At 39.5% G+C, this 27,433-nt stretch overlaps 1 protein-coding gene across 3 annotated transcripts in view; it reads right to left on the bottom strand.

Moving 5' to 3' along the window:
- Positions 1-27,433, bottom strand: part of dnaaf11 (dynein axonemal assembly factor 11) — a 55,081-nt gene that overhangs the window by 3,403 nt on the left and 24,245 nt on the right. For all 3 annotated transcript variants that reach the window (XM_041803865.1, XM_041803866.1, XM_041803868.1), the window contains exons 8-11: positions 25,983-26,048; positions 24,657-24,726; positions 20,972-21,067; positions 18,579-18,670 (exon numbers count right to left, since the gene is read on the bottom strand). In XM_041803865.1, the coding sequence (XP_041659799.1) occupies positions 18,579-18,670; positions 20,972-21,067; positions 24,657-24,726; positions 25,983-26,048 (324 nt within the window). The remainder of the gene's footprint in view (positions 1-18,578; positions 18,671-20,971; positions 21,068-24,656; positions 24,727-25,982; positions 26,049-27,433) is intronic.

Below are 27,433 nucleotides of genomic sequence, written 5' to 3'. Positions count from 1 at the left end.
ATGTGGCTTTTGCCATGCCTATGGACACTGCCCCTGAACTTTCATCCGTTGCCTTCGTCTTTTGTTCAAAATTGTCAAGGCAACTGCTGTAGATGTAATCATAACTGTACCAACACAAAACAAGTTTGAACGTCTATCTTTCTTGCAGTGGAGTCTCGCAAGATGAGATTTTATGACATTATGAGGCTCATGCCCAAAACTCCCTTCAGTGGAAACACATTCAAAGTGCAAATGTACTTTGTCAAAATTTAGAAACATCACTTTTATTTTGTGAAAAACTGTAATGGAAATGCAGCTACTGTCTAGCAGTCAGAGGGGCAAGTCTGGGTTTGGCAGATGCCAGTAGGACTTTACCTGCCTTGTGCCAAATGTAAAGTTTGGTGGAGGAGGGATTATGATAGGGTAATTTTCAGGGTTTGTGCTAGACCCCTTATCTCAAGTGAAGGCCAATCTTAATGCTTCAGCACAACAAGACATTTTGGACAATGCTATGTCCAGCATAAACCAAGCTCTGCCATAAATTTACACAAAATGTGTTGTAAAGTTGTTTAAATTATGCAGTATTTAACTGATTGTTACCGTATGGTAAACGTCACCCTGCCTTGTTGTGTAATGACTTCTGAGTGATGTCCGTCTGTCTCCTCTGCTGCTAAAACACCAATTAAACAGACACAATCAATACTCTTTAAAAAGCCATTTGTTGGGTTTTTACCCATCTCCACTTGTCCTTAAACATGATCAAAAATACTGAATGAGAGAAGTGGGATAATATATATGATCTCCTCTAGATATTTTACCTGTTTGCTACAAGTGTATGATTTGAAAACCTGAGCCTAGGACGTATTCTTTGCACTTTATTGTGATCTGCTCTTGAGACCAAACATGTCCATAAAATCATCTTCAGGGTGAAGATGCTCCATCAGTCTGTTACCATTAGACCACATTGATCTGACTGTTAACTCATCACTTCCATCCCACAATATTGCAGTCATTTCATTTACTGATTAATCAATGTGAGAGGTTTGAGCCTCAGGCCTCCGACCACACAGCCTGATGAGCTGTGAGTGCTGAATGAGTTTAAAATCATCTCTGGGGATCACATCATCAGTGGGTGTGTTTGTGTGGGCTGAGATAATGTTGAGTTAACCTGGAGGTTTGTGATGCAGAAGGAATGAGGGTTGGTGTTTTACAGAGAGGAGAGAGTTAAGAGAGTAAGGGCCTCTGTCCACAGCCCTTCTACCGCTGCTGGGCAGCTTTTCATGCTATTATTCATGAAGCAGGGATCGTCTTGAGATCATCAGAAATAGGGATGAGAGAGTGGGGTATGATGCGTAGAAAAGGAGCCACGGGCTGGACTGTGTACATGGGACCTGTCTAATCACTAAGCCAGCGGCTCTTAACTGACGTCAAAACTGACCACCAGCTCCTCAACAATACATCGTGACCCAAATGTTTTAAATCTTTGAATCATAACTAAATGTTTTGGATAAAAAAATGTGGCAGGCTGGACTTGACATGGAACAAAGTGATGAGCCATCCTTCAAATATAGAAGCACTTCACAGACTTCTCTCCACATTTTCAGCTCCAACCTGCTGAAAATGACTTCATAACCCACTTTTGGTCCCAGAACCACCAGTTGAGACTCAAGATGCCCTGGCAGTCATCATTTTCAATACAAAGCCAGTGTAATCCAGTGCAACCAACACCCTGAGTGGTAAAAACCATGTTTATGCTCTCAGCACTCTGAGTTGAAAACAGTTCAACTTTTAGAACAGAGCTGTTCTTGTCACTGTCACTTCTCCCTCACAGGCCAATCAAATTTAAGAAGGGGCGGGATTTCTGATGATGGTGAAAGGGAAACTGATCCAGCTCATCTATTCAAGCACAGGTGGACTTGGGAGGGGGGTGCAATCGCCCACATGGACCCAGTTATGGTAGATAAATATGATGTGGTAACCTCTATAGCAGGGATTCTCAGCCTTTTCAGCCTGAGACCGTGAACCCCCTCTGTACCTGAGGGTGGCTGAACACAACCATGCACATTCAGGAATAGTCGTGTCCAGACAAGGCCGTCCATAAGGGGGTATAAAGGGGAGAGCTTTCTGGGGCCCATGGAGGTCAACAAAATCACGGTCTATTGTAAAGTTAAGCTGTGATATTTCACATTTAACCTATAAAAATAACCACTCTTATCAATGAAACAAATCTCTTTTTATAATAATTTGTGTAGTAGCCTTCTTAAAAATGTAATTCTATTTAGTAAAAAAAAAAAACAAAAAAAAAACAAAACAAAACAAAAAAAAATTATTAAAATGGGTTAAAAACGGAAAAAGTGGGTTAATAATGGCAAAGAAATGGTGTAAATGGTGCTGAAATTGCATCTTAAAAGTAGCAGAAATGGATTAGAAGTGGCAAAAATTATGTAAGAATGGCAAAAATAACCAAAAAAAGCCAAAAATGGGTTACAGTGGCAAAAATAGGCATAAATAGTGGTAAAAGGAAATTAAAAAGTGGCTGAAAAGGCTTTAAATTGGCAAAAATGGGTGGAAATATGGTGAAACATAAGAAGAATCGATACAAACTGGCAAAATATTGCTAACTGAAAAAGAAAGAGTAGGCAGATATCGTCAGAAATTGGTCAAACTGGCAAAAATGGGCATATCAGATACTGAAATGTTGTTAAAATGGGATAAATTGGGCATAAAAAGTGGTAAAATGGGATTAATAGTAGCAATAATGTGTCAACAGAGGCAATATTGGGTGCATGCGGCAAGAATTGGTTTAGAAATGGCAAAAACAGGCAGAAATAGTGGTGGAAAGGGTTTCAAATGGCAAAAATAAGTGTTAAATGGCAAAAATGTGTTAAAATTTGTGGGAAAAAAAATTATAAAAGCTGGTTCAAATTTGGCAAAATTGGTGTAAAGTGGCAACAGTGGAACTGAAAAAATATTCTTAGTTTTTTAAGGAATCTGGAGTCCCCCTCTTAGTGTCTCGCAACCCCCAAGGGGGTCCTGACCTCAAGGTTGAGAAACCACTATAGAGGCTCATACATGGACAACATTTGACAAAGTGCCATTTTTGTTGTCCTCTATGTAAACACATTTGGACATAATGACCTCTTTGGTTCCCTCTAAGTCAGGGGTCTCCAAACTATGGCCCGTGGGCCAAATGCGGCCTACGGTCCACTTTTGATTGGCTCTCAGTAAATTCTATAAATAAAAAGAAATATGGCCCATATTATAGCATAAAGCTTGAGCTTAACAGTATTGTACAGCTTAGTTTCAGCACATGCTAATTCTGTAGACAAACATTTTGACAAATCAAGTTTCATGATGTTTTTTGTAACTTAATTAGGACAACACTATAAATATTAAATATTTTGCTAACCAAAATGATAGCAAGATCTTGATTTATAACGCCATGATGAATTATGGCTGCAAATAGCAATAGCAATGGCATTCCAGGGGCAGAGCCAGTGACGGCTAGAGCCAACCAAGGCCCCCTGAAATCTGGCTGGCCCTCCCAAAATCATCAAATGATAGTATATTTGCCTTGTCAGTCATTAACTAGCCATTCAGGTATACCCAGTCATGAGCTGATCTTCATTTAAGATATATATTTTTGTTTTTTATGCCTTTATTATGGAAAAGAACAGTTGATAGAGGCAGAAACAGGAATGAGAGAGGCCACATGCAAGAGGCCACATGCAAGACTGCAACCTGGGCAACCTCACAGCTAGTCTATCTGTGCTCCACAAAGCATATCTTAGTTAGAATGGCATTACTAACTGTAATATCCTCAAGACGAGGTGTATGAAAGCGGCCCCACCGTCCTCATAGTGTCTGTGTTTGGCCCTCAGTGGAAAAAGTGTGAATGCCCCTGCTCCAGGTAGACAAATTTTAACAATATGCTCTTTTTGGTGACTTATAAGTGAAGAAAACTTAACAAAATAACCTTCCTGGAGCCTTTTAAGTAGACAAAATTCAACAAAGTGTCTTCTTTGGCACTCTGTAAGAGAACAAAATTTGACAAAGTGACATTTTTGGTGCCCTCTAGGAAAAAAAAAAACATTGATAATGTGCCCTTGTTAGTGTCCTTAAAGTGGAGAAAACCGAAAAAATGTTCTCCATGGTGCCTTTTAAGTAGAGATATCTTCTTTTGCACCCTATAAACAGACACAATTTGACTAAGTGACATCTTTTGTGCCCTCTTAACAGGACAGAATTTGATTAGATTCCCTTGTTGGTACCCTTAAAGTGGAAATAAATGGAAAAAAAAAAACCTGATGGTGCCTTTTCTTGCATCCTGTAAATGGAGAAAATTTGATTAACTCCTATAAGTTCCATGTTACTAAGTTGGTTGTCAATGGCATGCTACCTTGTGTATCTTTGTGAAATAAATAGTTTAATAGACACAATTTGGATATCAACCTTGTTTAAAGAATAAGAACTACAACACTGACAATCCTAGTGTCACAGCAATGTCACTGACTGGTTGTTACCATGAAATTCTTCACTGCCCCTACAAGCTTCGGCTGTTGACTGCAATCAACTTGATAGACTTTCACTACATAGCATGAGAGATATTTCACATCCATCTGAGCAACACATCATAAATGGTGAATGGGAAAGCAGAACCTTTCAAAATAATAATAAAAAAAAAATCCCTGAAGATGATATGACGAATGTTCTGTCACAAAACATATGGCAATGCTTGTCCTGCTTACCTGCACAACTGATAGAGGGGACAGGAGAGTAAAGTTGCTGTGTAATCAGTAGGAATAACAAAGTATATGCTTTGATCAAATATTTAAGGTGTTTACAGCCTATCAAAACAAGATTTCAATTTCCAGTTCCAATTTTATCTGCTTGTAACATTCAAAAATCAGCTGTTCTAGTCTAGGACTTCTATTTTGTTGGCTTAGTATCAAACACGTTTCAATATGGTTTAATTCTTACTAGAATCATCTGAACAGTTTGGGCCCGGTTAGAAAGTGACAGGACCAATCAGCGACGAGGGGCAGTACTTCTGGGCGTGCTGGAGTCGAGACGTAAGCAAGCAGCATCAAGACGCTGGTGCAGTTATGGCGAAAGACATTAGCGTGGATGCTGCTAAAGCATAAGTTTTATCAGAATTTGATAACATTTTAAAAGAAGAACAAAGAACAGCAGTGGGTTGTTTTCTTTTCAACAATGACAAAAGTCACGTACTGAAATGTCTAAAGTCACAATGGTTTGCGTTATGAAGTTCTCTATGGAGTTTACTGCTCGATAGCGGCTACGACGTCACATGTTTTGTTGCTCTGATTGGCCTGTAAAGATGTGACGGACAGAAAATTCATCCAATCACCCTCCAAGTAGTTTTTTCAAAGGCTCTGCCCTTTCCCAAACACCATGTACACGTCCATCTGGCGAGCCAGGTCAATTTTTACAAGAATCATATCGAAGTTTATAATTCTAGCATTTTGACAACATTTAAAAAAATTCTTTACAGATAAAATACTTCGATTTATACCATCTATGACCATTCAGCTTAAAAATAGTTATGATTTTTGGTCTCCCAGTCCTACCTGCCTTTAGTCTGTGGAGTGGGCACCAAAGGTGAGATGTAGGGAATAAAATGTGCTGATTTTCCTGGAAGAGCCTGGTAATTATAATTCAATCTCCAGCACAGCAGCTGACAGTAAACAGCAGCAGGAGCCCTTCATTATTCTCTGCATTCTGCCACTTGTTTATTGAGAGGGGAATAAAGCTGCCAGAGGACACATATATATATACTGTATACTGTACTGTAAGCTCACTGCTACATTCAGTCCGTCCACATTCACTGCAGTGATTCACTCTGCTGCAGGAAATTTACCGGCTCGGCCAGAGAAAATGGGAAAGTAATTTATCACATTTTGTTGCTGAGAGAAGAAGCGGGTGCCTATTTTTAGATCCGACAAGTTTAGAAGAGCAGTGTCCACTCAAAACTGAAACCTGCAGGGCTGAAAAAGGAAGCCAAGATGACAAAGCTGCAGTTCTCTTGAGTGTCCACTAGAGGCTGTTTCTAGAAGTAAACCACTCCTCATAGAGCTCCATGTTAAAATGTCCAGCTTTAGAGCAGAAATGAACATGTTTACAGCCTTATTTCTCTGTCATGAAAACTTTAAGGATTTTTTTTTTAAAACTCAGCAGATGACATGATGTCAATGCTTAAAATGATGCCGGGTAAGGGGGTGTGGCCTCTTTGAGTGATAGCTGGGAGTTGCTAGATGTCAACTCAGCTAACTGATTCACTGAGCTTTACCTCTGGGCCGAGTTTGTGCTGCTGGAGCCTTTTGGAGATTTTTTTGTCATGTAAACACCAGACAAATAAAACCCCTCTTGGGAATCCTTCAATTTCCATATACATGGTACAGTGCAGAACTTTCGGGTATGTTTAGGCCAAAAATTGAGGCTGATCTAAGGCATAGATGTAGCAAGTTAGCCCACCAATTTTTAAATGTTTTTGTTTTTTAAGAACAAAAATACAGCCAAGCCAGTAGCAATGACATAACAGAGACAAGAATTCATAGATGACTTCATCAGTCCAGTCACTCTATTTCATAGCTTGTAATAATAAATGTCTGTGTTTTGCTTTAAGCATTTCCATTGGCCCAGTCTCCATATTATTCTCCACCTGCTTTACAATGCATGTGCAACAGCTATGATGTAATCACAGCATTCAATCCAAATTGGTCAGTGAGGTGTGGTGTTCTTTGTGGGTGGGATAAGCTCACGGCTTTCACATACAGTGGATGTGGAAAGTTTATAACGGCTGAACCTTTGGAGACAGGGTGAGGTTTCCTGAACCCTAGTCACTCTGAGCTCACACGGTTAACCATCTGACTAAACAGCTAAAATTACAGTGGACGGACATCAAAACCAGTCAATAACAAAGAAAACTCAAGGCTAACAAATCTGTTGACACACACACTTTTTTCATTTTGTTTCATTTTTCTATTATAAGGGAAGAACATGTACATGTAGACGTGTCAGATTGGAGCCAGAACTTGCCATGCAGGTCTGTCCCCAGTTGTGCTTTATTTAAGTTATCAATGCATGTGTGTGATCAGTAGCATTAGTGCTAGCATCCTGGCTAACAGTGACTTCATCATGGAGCTGAAAAATGTGTCAAGCTTTTACTTGGACTCGATGTCGCTATTGTTTGTTTTTACTTGTGTCACCCATTTTGCCAGTTTTGCCACTTTTTGATCTTTCTGCCACTTGTTTGGGCCACTGTTATTCAAATTATGACACTTTCAACCATTTTTGCCACTTATAACTAAATTTTCTCCCCTTTTTGCCACCTTTAATTCAACTGTTTGGCCTTTTTGACCTTTTTGCCACGTGTTGTTGCCACTATTATTCATCTTTTGCCACTCTCATCCATTTTCGCCACTGTTAACTAAATTTTTCTGCCCTTTCTTGCCACTTTTAATTTAACTGATTGGCCTTTGTTGCCTCTTCTTTTTGCCATTGTTATTCAAATTATGCTACTTTCACCCATTTTTGCCACTTAAAACTCAATTTTTTCCCCTTTATGCCATTTTTAACTCAACTGTTTGGCCTTTTTGACCCCTTTTGCCACTTTTTTAGGCCTCTATTATTCAAATTATGACACTTTCAACCATTTTTGCTACTTATAACTAAATTTTCTCCCCTTTTTGCCACCATTAATTCAACTGTTTGGATTTTTTGACCTTTTTGCCACTTGTTTTTGCCACTATTATTCAAATTAGGCCACTTTCACCCATTTTTTGCCACTTAAAACTCAATTTTCTCACCTTTTTGCCACTTTTAATTTAATTGTTTGGCCTTTTTGCCCCCTTTTGCCACTTTTTTGGACTTCTCTTATTCAATTTTTGCCAATCTCATCCATTTTCACCACTTTTAACTAATTTTTTTTTGCCCTTTCTTGCCAAATTTTATTCAACTTTTTGGCCTTTTTGCCTCTTCTTTTCGCTTCTATTATTAAAATCTTGCCACTTTTAACTCAATTTTGTGTCCTATTTGCCTCTTCTTTTTGCCACTTTCAACCATTTTACCTTTTTAAAACAATTTTTTTTTTCGAAATTATTCTTTTTGTCCCAAATAAAGTTGTGGCAGTGTCATTTACTTTATTATCTGGCATCCTGACATCTGTGCACACAGTGGCTTTACTCTTGAGTCAGACATTACTTTTCTTATCCTCAAATTCAATGTGCCCATCTACATTGTTAACATTACCACAAAAAACTAATTCTGTTTTTGTACATTTTGAAGAAGGCTGTATTTATACTACAGTATACATAAATAAAATATTTTGTTGTTTTTATATGACTGATTATTATTCAGGTTAAATATAAAATATGGTTAACACAGCTTAACTTTACAATGGACCATGATTTTACTGGCTCTCCTCTTTATCTCTACAGAGATACAGAGGATACAGAGATTTCTCAGCTGGTTTAGTGTATTAAGGACCAACACAATGCCAAGCCAGCAGCAGAGACATAAAACACAGCTATACAAGAAATGGACTATGATAAACAAGTCAAACACTGACAGTGACTCTAACTTATACCCCTGATTTAGTGTTTATGCTTGGTTAATGTTTTGTTGAACAGTTTTATTGAAGGTACAACAACATAAACCACTTTAATAACTGCTTTTATATGTTTCTCTCCAACCATTTCTGCTGTTTTTCTGCTAAAATGAAGTGTGTGTAACTGCTGTGCTGTAATCCTGTTCAAATTGATAATAAAGAGGCCTGAAATCCCTACTACACTGCAAATTTTCAATTAATTTAAACTGCACACATGACAATCAGGGACACTTGAACCCTCAGATTCTCAGAAAAATGAAGAAGATATTCAGCTGCTTTGATGGCAGATACAAGCCTTAATTCTGCAAACATAAGAGCAGGTTTAATGAATGAACGTCTGTAAAAGGATTACTGTGACTGAGCTCCTATAAGGTTATCACTCTCAGCTCATTGACGGGGAACATGGGTAATTGAGTTGTAATCGGCTGCAGTAACAACATCAGCAGGTTCTGTTTAGTGTCTGTGGCTGCTGATCCACTCAGGATTAGGTTTGGAGTGGAAGTGATTCACAGGCAGATAAGAACCAGACTAAAAAAGTCCCTGTGTGTTCTCAGTGACCTGGTCTATAGAGTTCTGATGATAAATCTCAGTTCAGCCAACCCTATTAGGTTTCCAAATCAATCCACCTTTTTGTTTTTTTTTTTTAATTAATCAGTGTGGTACGAAGTCATGACAAATGTGATCTGAAGACACTTTATAAAAGAGAAAGTTTGAAAATGATTTTCAGTATCCCTTCTCTCTTGTTTTATTCTAAAATTCACAAAGACTAAAAAATAGTTTCTCCTCAAATACACTGCCTATAAGAGGTATTCAACCTTTGGATGTTTTACTCGTTTATTGATTTTATACATCAATCATGGTCAATATAATTTGGCTTTTTGGTGCATGAATTCACAAAAAAATCTTTTTAATGTCGAAGTTAAAACAGATTCCTACAAAATAATGTAAATGGGGATCACCTGAGTGCAGTGAATGTGTCCCAAGTGACTGTAGTTTAAAGACACGTGTGTCTGGACGGTCCAGTCACTGGTTACTCAGTATTCCTGGCTACCATTACACCATGAAGACAAAAGAACACCCCAAGCCCCCAGAGTTCCATTAAATCAATCAGGAAGAAATGGAAGGAATATGGCACTACCTTCAATCAGCTGTTCACAGTGAGTACAATTTTTACTTGATTTGCAGCATAAAAAGTGTATTAGTTTTACAGCACATTGATGAAAGTGTGGAGTTGTAAATGGAGCATGGTGGGGTTGTTAGAGATTTAGGTCATGTTGTATCCTGGTCTTAGTTTAGCATGAACACTAATCTTGGTAACAGCTGAAGGTAAACCAAATCATCAGCACTTCTCTATGTGAGATGGATGCAGTCATTAGTCCATGCTCTCTTGTAATAACGCCCTCTCTGGTTAAAAAGTCTTCCTGTTCCAGGTCACTGAAAGCAGAGGCTGGCTGGCCGTCTTACCTCCCAGTAATGACGTCTGCTTGCTCCTGCCATGCAGTCCTTACTACCAGACAGAGAGTGTTATAATGAGAGAGCTGCAGACTAATAACTGCCCATGCTGCAGCGTCGATAAGGTCATCTGTTGTAAAGTTTGCAGCCGGCCTATGCAGGGGTCAGGAGACGGGGTGGAGGGGCTGGGAGGGGGTCAGAGTGGCTAGGAAGATGAAGTAAAGGTTGTTATTGTGCAAATGTAGATAATCAAATCAAGTCCCGTGGGGCATGATGATGGGTCATAGGTGACTCATGCATTATTCTGATGTACCAGCAGAGGACGTAGTGCTGACTGCAGACTTAATGGCCCTAAAAGGCTGATTAGACCCTTACTTATAAGTGAGTCATTCATGAGTAAGAAATCAGACTTTTAAAAGCTTTTTCAAATGACAGTGATACCTGTTTTGGTATCATAGCATCAAAAGCGGACCTCTGGGCACCAATAACTGTTTAATTTTGTTATTTTTGTTTCTAAAAAGATGTGGGCAGAAGTAAAAACTAATTCAGCATGGGTAAAAATAAAAGTTTGATGAAACTTGAATTCTTTTAACTTCTTTTCACAACAGCTGAAGTCCTCTAAACCAGCTCGGACTTTTTAGTTTTACCTTCTTTTGGTCCAAACGTAAAGAAGCACTTTGTATTTACCAGCAACATTTAAAGGGATTCACGATTAAGAGATCTTGTTGCAAAATTATGATTTGTTTCCTGTCAGTAAAATGTGTGTAATGGCATATTGCTTACTCTCCTCATCTACATGAGCAATCAGACCAGACTGGTGCCACTTAAATAGCATGTACCATCTGCATGCAACACGAGCAAGCATCACCTGCTACTAATTTTTTTCACCAAACTTTAGTGAGCATAACCTCACACACCAGATACACAGTTTCATGTATCCGTCATCAGATATTTTCACATTCATCTAAGAAATCTTCTATACGAAGTGTTTGGGAAGGGCGGGATTTATCAAAAACTTCCCTGAGGGTGATTGGACAAACATTCTTTTGTCACATTACTACGGGCCAATCAGAGCGACAAGACAATGAGGTAGTAGACATCGGCTGTAACATCCTCTCCTCCAAGTAAAGCTTCCAGTGCTGCTCTTTGTGATAAATCTGCCGATATGCTGTAGCTACATCTCAGCATCTGAGAAATGTAATGACTAGACATAGTATTTTTTACAGGGGAAAAACTGAAATTTGCATGGCAGAAAACGGTTCTGCATGATGCAATGTGACTTGATGCTATACAATATCAGTGCAATAATTCATGAATATCAAAAAATAGTGATGTAAATCAAATGTAAATTATGCTAATTTCAAATTAATTCTATGGAGGATTAGTTTAACTGAAAGGAATTATTGATTCACACAACAAAGGGACCTGAGAGGCTTTATTGATGTAAGCAAGCCTCGGTAAGCCAAGTGCAATTTGCACTCAGCTGCCAAACTTCATGCACCTGCATTTAATTGTGTTTTGTGGACAGGGTGCTGAAATCAAGAAGGCTGCAGGAGCTCACTCTTGGTGAATGACGTTGCAAATAGTAAGCACAATCCATGCTTTGTGGATTGGCATGATGGACTTCTAGACACTAATAACTACTCACACATTTACAAATTGGTCTACATATTTGTAGTTCTATGTACAGTTTGGCAAATCTTTACATGTGAATCTGTTCAAGCATTCACTAGCAGTAAATGCTTGAACAGATTCTCACATACCACTAACATGTCTATAAGACAGCTCCTTTAAATACAATGTCACAGATATCCCTGTGCCGTTTACCCTGACCTCAGACCTTTCAAACCCACCTGGGACATGTGTTCAGTCGACGTTTGCCGTGGGTCTGAGATGATGTTTGATATTCCATATCTCACATATCGGCCCCACCTTGTGTCATCAAGGCAAACCCTATTTTAAACTCAATCATGTCCTTCAGATCCTCTCCCCCCCTGCCAGAGATCAAATATAGAGTCTCTGGGTAGGCCCAGAGTCAAAGATCGCCCCTCATCACGTCAGAATGATGCAGTAACTCAGCGGCCTGCAGTCCAGCTCACCTGTCATCTTGCAGAGGTGCCGCAGCATCTTAGCGTTTTTATCAAATGTTTAATTTGAGGGTAGAGGATTGGGGGGGCTCTTTATGGTGTTTGATGGGGCCAGCTGAAGGACAAGAGGAGAGCGGCGGTCATAAAATGGTAATGATGATGATGGTGCTGTGACAATGCACCCCCAAGCAGGAAAGGAAACAGAGCTCAGTGAAACCACTCTGCATACTGCTGGTCACTGAGAGAGGAAGTTGCTGTGGAAACAGCCGTGTTCATAAAATAAAGCATGTCCTTTGAAGAGAACCGTTTTAATAATGGCATCAATCAACAATAAAACTGAGCAATCTGATCAGTAGACTTTAGAGATTTTAAAAGTTTCTGCAGCAATAAGTCTCTGTGTCTCCTAGAGTGATTGACTATTAGGTTTGCAAATATATGTCAGAAAATAAAAAATAACTGGTTATTTCCACAAAAGTTGGGACACTGTGTAAAATGTGACTAACAGTCAAAAACATTGATTTGCAAATTACATGTCATCATAAATTCAGTAGGACACAGGAAAAATACAAAATATTTAATGTTCAAATTGGCAAATGTTCCAAATGCATTCCAAAAAAAGCTGGTACAGGGCAATGTTTACCTCTCTCTCATGTCACCTTTTCTTATAACAACACTCTGTACGCACCTATGGACTGAAGACGCTAACTATTGAATAATTTACAGTATTCTTTACTTTTCTTGTGTGATGGACATCTTGAGTTTCTCATCAGTGCAGGTTTCTGCTATCATATCTTATGCTTCACAATGCACTGTACATTTTCAATGGTAGATAGGTCTGCACTGCATAAAGGCAAGTAAAGTACAGTCTTTCTTTTACTGTGAAGCCACGCTGTTGTAACTCATGCAGAATTTAGCTTGGCATGTCCAGGGGTGTCCTAACTAACACGTCAGATGGATTTTTTTCACACATCCATCTGGAAACCTTCAATATACAGCGTTTGGGAAAGGGCAGAGGATTTACAACTTTATGAGCCAATCAGAGCAACAAAACTACCAAAGAATAATTCAAACCATGGTGACTGTAGACATGTCAATACATGACTTTTGTCATTTTTGAAAAGAAAACAACTCTGTGCTGTTCTTTGTTCTTCTTTTAACAAAGAAATGTCATCAAGTTCTAGTAAAACTGTCGCTTTAGCAGTATCCATGCTAATCTCTTCCACCATAACTGCAACGGCCTCTTGCTGCTGCTTGCTTATGTCACGACTCGAAAGTGCCTGAAAGTACTGCCCCTCGTCACTGATTGGTCCTGTCACTTTCTAACAGGGCCCAAACGGTTCAGACAGGAGGTTAGCAAGATGGATCCGCCAGTAAGAAACAAGGAAACAGGCGTATCCATCTGCTTTGCAAGGTTAGGGATGTCCCTGAAAAAAACATCATCGGATGGAAGCATATGTTGCTCAAAAATCCTCTGTACCTCTCAGTATTAACTATGCCTTCACAGATGTGTAACTTACCTATGCCATGCATACTAATACAACTCCACACCACCACAGATGCTGGCTTTGAACGTTGCAGTGATAACTGGATGGTCCTCCTGTTTCTCTTTAGCCTGGAGGACTCGATGGCCATTATTTCCAAAAACAATAACAAATTTTGACTCATCAGACTGGGGCTGCACGGCAGCGCAGGGGTTAGTGCTGTTGCCTCACGGCAAGAAGTTCCCTGTTACGCTTCCCTGTGTGTAGTTTGCATGTTCTCCCCGTGCACGCGTGGGATCTCTCCGGGTACTCCGGCTTCCTCCCACCACCAAAAAACATGCTCATTAGGTTAACTGGTGACTCTTAATTGGCAGTAGGTGTGAATGTGAGGGTGCGTGAGGCCTGCAATTGACTGGCGACCAGTCCAGGGTGTACCCTGCCTCTTGCCCAATGACAGCTGGGATAGGCTCCAGCCCCCCCGCGACCCCCAATGGGATAAGCGGTATAGAGGATGGATGGACTCATCAGATCACAGCACACATATCCACCTCAGGTCAGTGTATGTTTTTCATGGTAGAGTCTAAACCTACATTTGCAGATGCAGTGATGTGCGGTTTTAACTGACAGTGGTTTTGTGAAGTGCTCCAGAACCTTCATCGTGAATATCCATCACAGAATGATGCCAGTTTTTCATGCAGCACTGCCTGTGGAGTTGAAGGTCATGGGCATTCAATGCTGTTTTTTCAGTCTTGCCCCTTGAGCCAGGTGTACACCATGCAATTTCCAGCTGACTCTATAACAGGTCTGTTGGAATGTCAGCTCACACTGTGCGACTGAATCGTTTTGCACACAACTACCAGGCAGGATTTGTGTGCTTACTCTGCACAAGTTCAGTCAGATAGATTGTGACAAATGTCAGTGAAATTTCCTTTGAAAAAGTTTCGCAGTTCACAAAGGAAATATGTTCTAAAGTAGAGGACTGTATCTGTGGTTCTGCTATTACTGTGGGGGTGTGCAATCATATGACAAAAATATCAAATATGTAAAATCCAGACTAGAATAGCTGAAGAGGCTGTAGCTGATTGTCATGCCTCCTGTACACAGCATGAGGAATGATCAAGTGAAGGCCAGTGCAATTTCTGAGTAAGTTCCATCCATCAATTTTCTGGCTGGAGCTGTCCCAGCCTTCACTGGTCAAGAGGTGGGGGACACCCAGGACTGGCTGCCATTGAATCCCAGGGCTGGAGACAAACAGCCAGGCACATGCAACTCACACCTATGGCCAATTTACTCACCAGTTGGTTTTATGAGCATGTCTTTGGTGGTGGAAGTACCTGGAGAGAACCCATGCATGCACAGTGAGAACATGCAAACTCTGCACGCTAAGGGCCCTGACAGGGAAGCGAACCAGGAACAGCACTAACAGCGCCATGAAGCCCATCTGAGCAAGTTGTGCAACTCAAAACTGATGATACTATGAAGATAGCATGGACAATAGATGGTGGAATCTAAAGATTCATTGTATGTGCATGTTGAGGATTGTTGTATACTGTTGGATTTGCCCGTGAATTTTTTCACTAAGTGGAGAACCTCACACCAATGTTAATTGTGAAGGACTGAACCTTTGAGGAATACTCCTTTTATACTAAATCATGGTACTATCACCTGTTTCCAATTTACCCACTTACCTTCATTCAAGAACATTTTTGAACATTCCACAACTTTCATAGTCTTTTCATGCCCCCATCACAACTTTTTAAAACACGTTGCAAACATACTTCTGACAAAACCATTAAGTTTTGAACATTAAATACCTGACCTTTGTGCAGTATCCTGTTGAATATAGGTTGAAAATAGTTTCCAATAACTGTATTCTTCTGTTATTCATATTTCACACAATGGCCCAACTTTTTTGGAACTGCACCTTGATGAAAAGTGAAAATTAACAAATTACTTCACATATAATTTTATGTATTTTCTCTTTGTGGTCACAGTTAAGTTTGTTTTATCTTAGGCTGTATCTGGATGAAGAGAGACAAAATAAAATCAAAATAAAATCATACAGTGCCGTTCCAAGTTTTCTCCATTTGTGGATAATGGCTCTGACTGTGGTTTGCTAGAGTCCCAAAGCCTTGGAAATGGCTTTGTAACCTTTTCCAGACTGATAGATTTCAATCACTTTGTTTCTTATTTGTTCTTGAATTTCTTTAGATCGTGGCATGATGCTTTCCTTCTGAGATCTTGTAGCCTACTTCACTTAGTCTGACAGCTTCTTTTAAGTAATTTCTTCATCCAACAAATCTGGCAGTAATCAGGCCTGGGTATGGCCAGTGAACTTGAACTCAGCTTTCCAAGAACTGTGGTTAGCCACAGTTAACTCATGTTTTAACAAGGGGGCAGTTACTTTTTCACACAGGGCCAAAAAGGTTTGGATTTTCTGTATGCAAGTAAGTATGCAAAAAAAAAAAAAAAAAAAAAAATCAGGAATCAGAAAGGTGGCAAATACTTTTTTTCACAGCACTGTATAAGAGAAACAAGTGAGTCATTACAACTGAAATTATCCCTACAGAAGGAGGAAAAAATCTTCTAAGACTAAAAATGTTCTTCTCTGCTTCACCATCTGTACCACTGATCCTGAGCTATCCCTCCGTTCCTTCGTGTTTAAGAATAGTTACCGATCCTCCTCATAACTGAAAATACCACAGCGAGAGCCTGAGTGCCTGAAGCGAGGACTAAACGCCAGTAAAGATGCTCAGTGGAGTGTTTTACTGTAAGTGAAACACTGTTTACTGAGTAACCCCCCCTCTGGTGTGATGCTGCAGCCGCGGTCAAGGTTATCAGAAGCTGGTATGTAGTCATTAGCAGGGGGAATGCTGTCTTCACCACGGCTGATAAAATGAATCATGCAGAGCGTTTAATATACAACAGGCATGTGTAATTAGGACAACAGGGACCTGATAAGCCAAAGGCATTTGAATATGTTCTGTTAGACTCAAGGCCAAACAAAGACTAACACCATGGCCGACTGAGACTAACACTTGACTCGTATAAACACACAGCTGCCTGCAGGCTGCAGCTCTGCTTTTTCTACCTCATTTATATCATAAACTTGGTGTTTTTTACATTTTGTCTCCTGTTAACAACAGAAACATCCTCACATGCATAAGTGGATTTGAATTCAAAGGCCAACTGTATTTTAAAATTGTACCCTCATTTTCGTTGTATTGTTTAAACCTCTGACTCTATGAAAAGAGAGATGGTGCATCTCCACCTGACCCTGATCAACAAAAGTGAAAGAAAAATCTCCCTGTAGGACAAACTCCTTCATTCCTACTTCATGTCTAGGTATGAAAACAGAAACAAAATAAAATTTGGCAAACAACACAATCTCGACCTGCTCTTCATTAAGTGTACTGAGATCAATTTTGTCATGAATTAGTGCCATACAAATAAAGATTGATTAATTAATTGATAAATGCATTTTTTCTGTATGTTCAATCTGACCAAGTGTTTCACAGTCTTCTGAAATGTCATTACTTTTTGGTACTTTTTATTCAAAACAGTATGGTACTAGAATTTCAGATGTACAGGACCACTAGTTGGTCAAAAGGGCTCTGGTGCAAGTGGCAGGTAGAGCATCAAGCAGGCTAGGAGAATTAAAAAGCTTTATGTGAATCGCCACAAGGTGGCAGTGTGAGCAAGATAGACTGGCACAGAGTCAGTAATGAAAAAGACAGCTCCCATCATCAATTCAGTTGTACACAGCATGATCCTCAGCCAACAGGAAGTGAGTCACCCATATCTACATATCCCTCACATGTGAATGGAGCAGGCTTAGCTGCTAAATTAGCATATCACTAGCACATTGCTATCACCCCACTCTGCATCATAGATGTCCTGAGAGGCATACAGGAAAATGTGCATTCATTAGTTGCATAAATGTTCCAATTTGAGTCAAATGTGAATAAAATTCAGTTAAAAAGAAAATATTTGTTGGTTTTTCAGTGAATTTGTGAGGGTAATCTAGCTTCCTCTGTTAATCTCATGGTGGATCTTTAGTTGAAAAAGTTGTTGAATACTGCTCTTTAGCATTAGTAACTATTGGGTCTGGGCATCCCCAGGGGGGCGCCAAGGATCTCGGGTTGCAGGGACGAGGCGGGGTGGGGGCTGTCTGCCCTGACATTGCCAAAATTAGATGTGCATATATTTTTTTAAATAGTGATTGGAAACATAATATATGACAATGTATTAGGGTCACCCTAGAAGAAAAAAAGTGCCTGTTAATTTTTTGAGAAAAAGGTTAATTAAAAAAATTTGAGACTATACAGTTGTATATTTACAAGACACCAAAGTCAGAATTTTTGTGTTTAAAAAATGGCAAATATTGAGAAAAAAATCCAAATTTCAAAGTTTTAAAAGTTAAAAAAGATTTTGACTCATAAGTTCATAAATTTCAGCTTTTTAATGTCAGAACAAACTGAAAACAGTGGTTGGATATGCCAGTTTAAAGAATGTCTCATCTGAATTAAGATAATAATGATAATGGGATGATTTTGGGTTAAAACCAAAAGTATTTTCTTATTACTCCATCCCAGTTGGAGAACTATAAGTCCAGATTTACACAGGACAGTATTTTATTTAGGCTTTGTGCCCCATGTACTGAAAAAAATCAATAAAACCCCAAAATGTCCCGTTTTTGAACAAACCCTGTCCATAGTTTAGCCAATGGAAATAGTGAAATACCAAATCATTATCACATGCACCATACCTGCCACAGTTTCTCTGTATTTTTCTGTACATATACCAATCATTGTTGTTGCCGTGACAGTAGTCTTAACAGTCTCACATTATCTCGGAAGTTAAAAAGTTAACTGTTCCTCTCATCTTCATGTCATTAGGCTGTATGTATCATCAGGTTTGCAGCCGCAGTGAGATATAAAACATCTTTACCTTTTATTATCCTCAGATGAGCTTCTGTTCCCGGTTTGACACCTTTGTAGTGGACGTGTGGCGGCCTTTGTCACTTTGATTTCACCTTCAACCTGAGCAGGATCATCAGAGAGAATAAAAACATGACCTTGTTAACGCTACAATCAGTTCACACTCTCACTCCTGAACTTTTCCTTGGTGCTCTGCTGCAGGATGTATGAGGCGCCATATGGAGGGTAAATAGCAGCAGCTCTGACTCTGCAGTATCAGCAGCTGTCTCTTTATAGACGCCATAAAGAGCTCCCTCATCACACCTCGCAGATCAAAATGCCAGATCCCCATTGGCAGGAACAAAATAATCACAGAAAAACAGCCACAAGTTCATCAAGAGGACGTAATTTAACTGTAGGATCTGAAAAGTTCATCTCCATGAACAACTATAATGTTCTTAATTCTTCATCAGTGTAAAGGGATACTTCAACATTTTGGCAAGTTCACCCATTGCCATAATTCCTATAGTCTTAGTAATAGGTTCATTACCGTCAATTGTCGGTGCAAGCTATTTTTAGATCGGCGCTGCCGAGTTCAGACCTGCTGCGCCAACTCAATGTAAGCAGATGGTATTAAGGCTTTCTCTCATTAAACTCATCAAATACACAATCCAACAACTCCAAAACGCTCTCCTGGACAAGTTGTGACCTGCACATTCACCACGCTATGAAATAATCATGGAACATTACAAGCCAGAAATGTTTTAAAGCTAAATGCAAAGCCGGAACTACACTACAGACATGGCTGCTGCACTGTGTCACTCCGCCCAGTGGTTTACTCAAGAAATAGTTCTGAGTATTTCCTTCATGTGTCGTAATGTTACATGACTATACGTTATTATTTCATAGCGTGGTGAATGTGCAGGTCACAACTTGTCCACGACAGCATTTTGGAGTTGTTGGATTGTGTATTTGATGAGTTTGATGAGGGAAAGCTGGAATACTGTCTGCTTACATTGAGTTGGCACAGCAGGTCCGAACTCGGCAGCGTCGATCTAAAAATAGTTTGCACCGACAACTGAAGGTAACGAACCTATTACTAAAACTATATAGGAATTATGGCAATGGAAGAAACTGCCAAAATATTGAAGTATCCCTTTAAATTCCTCTCTGGTGGCTCTCTACTGGAGGCTTAACCACAGGCAGAGCTCAAAAACGCCAGGACTTCGAAATCCTAGGATTACTATGATCAATATTGTATCATATACCATTTTAAAGTATCAGATTTAAAATTGTTACCTGACGATCTGGTTCAAAACTGCACCAGAGAACTTTGGTCTTAATGAAATAATCATCATAATTCCAACTATTGTTTGCCTATCTATGTCTCATCAGTCTATTTATGCATCTATTAGCCATCCATTCATAAACCCATGATCCATACATCCATCCTTCCATCAATACATCCATCCATCCGTCCATTCAGCTGTCTCTCTGTCTGTTCATCTTTCAACCAACCTATAGATTCAATTTTTATCCTTCCCTTTAATCATCCCTCTCTCTATTTGTCCATCCACCTAACCTTCTTTTTCTCCATCCATCCATCTTTCCATCCAGCCTTTTAAGCAATGGTCTGTCTTCCAACCCAGCCTTCAGCTGTTAACCTACCAACTATCCAACCATCTCTCTGTCCATCAAACATCCATACATCCATCCATTCAATTGTCAACAATTCATTTTACCTTTCTCCATGCATCTTCCCTTATTTTTCCTCATCATCTGATTATCTATTAGTCTTTCTTTCTTTTAGAGTTGTGACAGTTCATGTAAGTCCTCTTTTGGTTTTGTTTCTCAGCTTTGGGTTCACGGTTTGGTACGAGATTGGTTCAACATGGATAAAAAATCAACTGTCCCGTATGAACATTTCTAGTTTTTCTGAGTATTTCTAAACTGACAGTAGAGCAAGTGTTCCATCTTGTGTTATTTAGGACTAACTATGATAGTGGGTACAGTATGTAGTGAATTAAACATCAAATCAATGTGCCACAGGTGTGACTTATGAGGTGTGTGGTAAAACAGTTACTAGTATACAGCAGTTATTTCTGCTCAACCAGTGCTTGTGTACACCAATAAAAAGTGCTGACTTGGTTCTTTAAATACACACTAGAAACCAGGGTCCTTTAATTGCATAAGCATGTATAGCTCACTAGCTTTGATAAAGTCTTTCATTCTTTGTTTTTAAAAACAGCAGGGTTAAAATGTTAGGCGCCTGTTTTCTTCCCCCTTACTGCTTGATGAGACCTCTCTAAGACTTTAAAACAAATAACAGCTCCTGAAAGTTAGACATGCTCTCTTCTCCAGCAGTGTTTGTAGTCTTTCTGTTCCCTGTCCCTGGCTCAGGTGTACATGTGTCACTGTACGTACCCGCGGCATGGTGAGGACCAGGTGTCCGGTGGTTTGGGACCTCTGAGCTGTCGAGCTGTCGGGCTTCACTTCAGCAGGCAGAACTATCTGAAATATCTGCAGAGTAAATTATTCACAACTTTAATTAGAAAGATTAATGCGCTGATCTGGCACCGCTGCTGTCCCACTGTGTCAAATGACTTTAATCATTAGTGGAGCTTTTTATAGGAACACTTTCCAGAGGGTGACCAGAATAGCTCTGACTAAGAATGGTGGCAATAAATCACAGCAGAAAACTCCTACAAACACCTAAATGATCCATTTGAGAGGAGATTTTGACTTTGAATATATCAATCAACGTTTCTGTCATCAGTAGGGGATGTAGGGGAAACCGTGATCACAGCAGGCTGACGAGGAAAACTCCGCCCTTCCTGCAGTTGTCAGATGAAGCTGATTTGATATATACACCTCAGAGATGACTCCTGCACTCCATTCCCTATGCTTCCCTAAACGAGATCATATTTAGAATTAATTTAAGAGGCCTGAGTTGATATATCATGGTGTAAATCACACTGACCATCTAATCAGGCTGACCCCTTCCATAAAACAACTGTCCATAAATATGCTAACATCTGGAAGGGAGGAAGCAACTTTAAAGGGCTGCAGAACCTGTAGGCTTCTTGGATTGTAAAACAATAATGCTACAGTGTTTTGTTTGTAGGATATCAAAATCCTGCACACATTTTTACAGTGACACTGTCTCTGCTTGTAGCTTCACAAAAATAAACTAGTCAGGTGACATATGAGCTTACAGGTCTTTTTTAGCATTCATTTTACAATATTCTGAGTAATGTTCTAATTAAATCTGACTCAAAATACATCCGATATTTTTGTTGACCTTGTAAACAAACTTACCATAATACTAAAAAATCACTAAAGGCATACAAATCTCTTGTTACATACAGCTCAGCACTTCATGGTCATGTTCAGGACATTGAATATTGAGATTTTTCAGATGATTTTTGTGTATGAAGGACCAGTGTAGTGCAAAAATACACTATACACTTATGTAAGATGTGGGCTATCATAGACTAGTCCAACAACTACTTAATAGAGGGACCTTGAATGACCAGATTTGGATAAATTATCTGTCAGCTATCTAATTAATTGTGTAATATATGTAACAACAATGTCATAAGACAAGTAATGCTGCTGCCACAGTATACAATCAGGTTTTTGTGTTCTGATTCTGTGCAATTTGATTTTGAATTTAAACAGCACAATAAGACATTTCACTGTATACCAGGGATCTGGCTGAGGGGAGAATGGGGTTGGTTGTCACACAGCTTGGTTGTCACACTCATCATATCTCACCGCTAGAGGGCACTGTCTCCCAAAACTTGCTTTAGAAATTTCCCGAATTGGGACCAAAGCTCACCTACATACTCTTCTCTGGAGTAGGACAGCTGAACTTGAGGTGAGATGGCTTTTTGTTTTTTTTTTCATGTGATATTATAAATATTCAACTCCATAGTATTTTTCTACTTGGCTTTTACACAATGGGCTTATAACACAATAATTGTTACCCTTAAAAAATGTGAAGGGAAAGTTATTTTTTAGATTGTTGGCGAGCTAACTTGTTTTGATGGTTGTTAGCCTTGATGCAAGCAAGAAATTCCTGTTGGGCTTGGTCGTCACATTCTCTTTGGGGCTGGTTGTCACAGCTGTTCAGGGGTGGTATGGGAGAAGTATTGGAGTGCACAGACTCTACATTTGCCATCACTAAAACCCAGATAGTGAATGCGTGTTGCCTTTTTGAGTAGGTTAATATTGGTAGACCAGTTAGTTTTGTTCTTTATGTTGCTACACCTTAAACTTCAATATAATGTAGGAATGACTATTGAAAGATGTTTTGATGATGAGCAATTCACATTAAAGTAAGAAGCGTGACAACCAACCCTTTTATCCCTGTTCTCCCTTCCTGTTTCTTTCTAGCTTCAACTGATTATCTGCTACCAAGATGTACACAAACAGGTCAACGGTAGACCAGATCCTGGTGCTTCAGGTCCTCACAGGAATTCAATAGAGGGTGTGCTTACAGCCTATGTTGATTTCTGATAAGCGTTTGACTCACTAGTGGCCATTGTGGTCAGTTACTGCTATGCTGCTGTAATGTAAACAACAGTGAGCTGATAGCATTGATAACATCTCACAGGCGCGGTTTAGCACTACTTTTGATGTAGAAAGTGGGGTAAAGTTGTGCACAGGCTGTGTCAGGTTATACTAAAATATAAGCAAAGCACTAAGTGACAACATTCAGCAAAATTAACCTCCAAGGAGCAACTGAAGGTGTTGCTAACACTGCTAATCAAAAAAGACTTTATTCATAAGTGATAACAGGTATTATATCCACTCTTGGTTATACATATACTGACTTGATTTGTTTAACTCTGCACTATCTCAGACAAACATCTGAATTTGAATTTATTAAAGATGAGATGGAGCCAAAGATGTGTTGGAGCAAAGAGATGGAGACAAAACCCTAAGAATAAAAATTGGCTTTTTATCACAATTATTTTCCAAGGCTCATGCAGGCAAACCCAGTACTAATGGGTTCTTGCTCCACTTTTGGGGCCCGACCTATCAGCTGAGAGCTAAGGTATTAAAGAAAAGCCCCTTGAGATGCAGTGTCTCATTTTTCAAGGGGGTCCCATAATCAGGGCCAAAATGACACCCTCTGTATTCTTCCTCAGATTTCTCTCTGGTTTCCAGGTGGGGTTAATCTGGATTAAACTGATCAAAAAGCTCCTTTATTCCACGGGCAGTTTGAGATGACAGGCAGAAATGATCTTTCCTTTTCAATGCGGCATCAGAGGATCTCCTGCAGAGTCAAAAAGTGAACATCTAACACAAATAAACGCTGCTTTTGCTGACACTTGCAGGTAAATCAGAAGATTACGGGTCGGTTTTACTGAGCCTGACATCGACACTTTGGCTGATCAGCTCTGGATTTACTACAGAGGAGTCTGCCTCTATGAGAAAAACTGTCTGAAGTTCAGGAAGGGATATGACTTTACAGTCCGCGCAATAAACGTATCAGCATGTTAGAAATAGGTTTGATGACACAGCAGCTTCTGACAGCCTTTTATGCACTCTAAATCTGACTTTTCATCCATCACACTGCAGTCTGCAGCGGCACAGCAACCAAAATCATCTACATGAACTTACACTGATAACACATCACTTTATACTGTAGATAAATTACTATGAGTGGTCAACATGAGCCCTGACTAAGATGTTTGACAAGGAAGGTAAAGAAGTTAAAATTAGAAGTGACTTGAGGGGAAAACAGCCAGAGCAAAGGCTCCAAAATTTTTAGCGCTATTCCAGGTCAAATACATTTTAGTGACTCAAGCCCCTTCATATGTATTCTCACAAACTGTATAGCCCTACATCAGCATGAATCAGCAAAAACAAACAGTAAATCTCTGCTGGAAACAAAGTTGCTTTGCTGTGGTCTGACCTATAAACTTTCAGCTTCTATTTAACAAGTTAGAGCCTGAGTCTAAATGTCTACTCCTGCCCTTTAGGAATTTAAAATCCTGGATTAATGCATCAGTTGGAAAGTTCAAAGAGAGCAGCAGAAAACAGAGTGGAGGAAAAACTTGTTTTCTCTGATTGTAAAGGTTAACAACTATTCTTTTACCTTTCCTTTGACGCTGATTCTGGCGTATGTTGGCTGAACATCCACATCTATCAGGGAGGTGTCCATGTGTCTGTAAGGAGAGAGGGGGTGGAGATCCATGTCAGTTTATATAAAGACCTGATGGTTAAAGAAGTATAGTTCACATAGATCAGCTATTAATGTAGAGTTTGGTTATATGACTTTCTTCCAAATGATGTAGAAAGGACATAGCCTACAGTGTTTGATACCAATGCCTTGTAACTCCCAATGTGCAAACAGAGGACAACTTAGACAGAAACTAAAGAAATTAAGGAAAGCAGATCTAGAAATATTTCTACATTGAGATTCGTACTGAATGCCAACGAGACAAGAATAATGTGCTTCACAAAGCCTGAGTAAACCATTAAAAATATTAAGAATTTTGATTTGAAAGTATCAGGGATTTTTGCTGTGAGAAAATGGCCTATTCATCAACAAACTAATGGATTGGATTGGAATGGACTGAGGCTACAAATGCCAACAAAAGTTGGGAGTAATTTGCTCCAACAATGTGATCTGTCTACTTGTATTTGGCACTAATCAATTCAGCCTATATTCTGATATTTTGCTCAGAAAGTTTTCCTTTTTTTGGAGTTTGCTCCTCTCACATAGAGAGATGATAAACAGTTGAATTGAGGCCTAATTGTTTTCTTTTAAAGTTTGTGAGTCACATCTGTTAAAAATACTGCGGCATCATTCCCACAGACTGTCAGGAGACCAATTGTTCCCCACTCAAGTGTATTACTTGGCACACACTAAGAAGCATCGGCACAGCACGTACAATCACTACCTCTTGTGCCTCCCATGCATTTTACCTTTCGATGGACTTCGATTTAAGTATGTTTTGTGGAATAGATTTTTCCCCTTGTGGCTCCTCAGTTTATTTTTTTCCTTGGGTTTGGACATTAGTCTTTTTTTTTTTGTTTTTTTTTTCCTTCTTTTGTTTGTCTAAGTAAATGATTTTGAGTTATCTGCACTTAGGTCCTCTTTTAAGTTTTTTGCAACAGCGTTGGAATAAAAGCTGTCAAGATAAGAAGAAGAAAGAAGATAAGAATTTTTCCCCCCCATAAAAAAAGCATCCAGTTCATCAGTGAATTGAGAAAATAATCATCCAATGAATCGATGGTTGAAATCATCGTTTGTTGCAGCTCTAGCCAAATGTATGGGGTTTTCATGTTAAGGAGGTCCGTCTGGGTGAATTAACAGTGATAAAGTCATTAACTAGGAACCTCTGTACTGATTTTAAATCCAAATAATGATAGTTTTCTAATAATAAAGATGTTTATGCTTTAGGATCAGGGTTTGTACCTGTAGACTGCCAGGTCTAAGATTATTGTGTTGTTGTCTTCATCTTCAGTCAGAGAGAAGTCCAGCCTGTAAATGCACAGACAAAAGAAAGGAAATGCATAAAACTGTAAGGGTGCACTCACATTAGGGTCAGCTGCGCCGTGCCATGTTAAAGTGCACTTGTTGGGAACTCCAGTTCCCACAGGCCTGCGCTTACATCGCTCAAGCCCATCAAGGTCTTGGTATGGACATAAAATTGTGTCGTAAAATGACTCACACAGTTTCCAAAGCATGTGCGCCCACACAGTTGTCACAATGGAGAGATATACAGACAACATGAAAGCAACCTTGTGGCTTATTTTCAGTTGTCTTGGCCAAATATGCGTTCAAACACTAAACCATTTTTTAAAACAATAGCCAAGAGCATTAGTTATGCATCTTGTCACATCGCATACCTGCACTTGTGCTCATGCATGAGCAATCATACCAAGTTCACCTCTTGTATCCGTTACTGGGCCGAGTAAGTGTACCATGCCTGACATTATATTTTACCTTATTATATCAGACCATTCTGAATCATTTTCATTCAATTGTATTGTGTCCTATTTATCCAATCATATTGCATGGTATCATTTTGTGTCTTAATCTTACAGTATTGTAATCTCACTGTGAACCAGGGTTCTAACACTGCAGCATGAGTGATGCAGTGAGCTGTCCTGTCTTGTTTCCATACTGGTGATAAGTGATAAATCACAGAGGATACAGTCCAGACCGGAGCATGCCCTCAGCTCAGATTACAAATGAAATAAGTCGTGTTTTGAGTCCTCGACCTTCGTGGCCTTGCTCTGGATATAAACCTCTGGCTAATGGAGGGAGACCGGGGTGGCCCGCAGTCATCAGGGTGCCCCGCAGCACGCCAATCAAGTGCAAGACATCAAAACCTTGAAGGCCGATAATAAAGCAATCACACAGCACATGTGGCTTTTTTCCCCTCGCTGTCTGAGGCGTGTGGCCAGTTACAGGAAGAAGTAATAAAGAGTCTCAAAGAAAAATCATTACAGTTGTAATCAACTGTGAAGGGACATAGTGAAAAATTGAGTTGTTTGCTTTATTGTTCTTTTCTGTTGCAGAATTGTAGCAGTTGATTGGATGTGTTTTGTTGTTTAGACTGACCAAAACTACAACCGATTACATTACATATTGTTTTCTGTTTTTGTTCAAAGCTGTAGCTGAGTGTTTCCCTCATGTTCAATCACAGCTTGTAAAACTGCATGACTGCAACAACCGAGATGAAATATTACCAGTGGAGAAATCTGTGGGAACCTTTTCAAGAATCAAGAAAGTTTAGATAGCTACAGTCAGTGGTTAAGTGGTGTCTGCAGAAGTGGGTGTATTCTTCTTTTTTGCCCTACATTTCATAGCAAAATACAGCAAAGGATAGTCAGCCTGTGTTACTGACTGCTCTTGCATAT

This window comes from Cheilinus undulatus, linkage group 13, assembly GCF_018320785.1.
Source record: "Cheilinus undulatus linkage group 13, ASM1832078v1, whole genome shotgun sequence".
In the NCBI taxonomy this organism is placed as follows: Eukaryota; Metazoa; Chordata; class Actinopteri; order Labriformes; family Labridae; genus Cheilinus; species Cheilinus undulatus.
The sequence above is the reverse complement of the archived record's forward strand: the minus strand, read 5'-3'. Positions and strand labels throughout refer to the sequence as shown.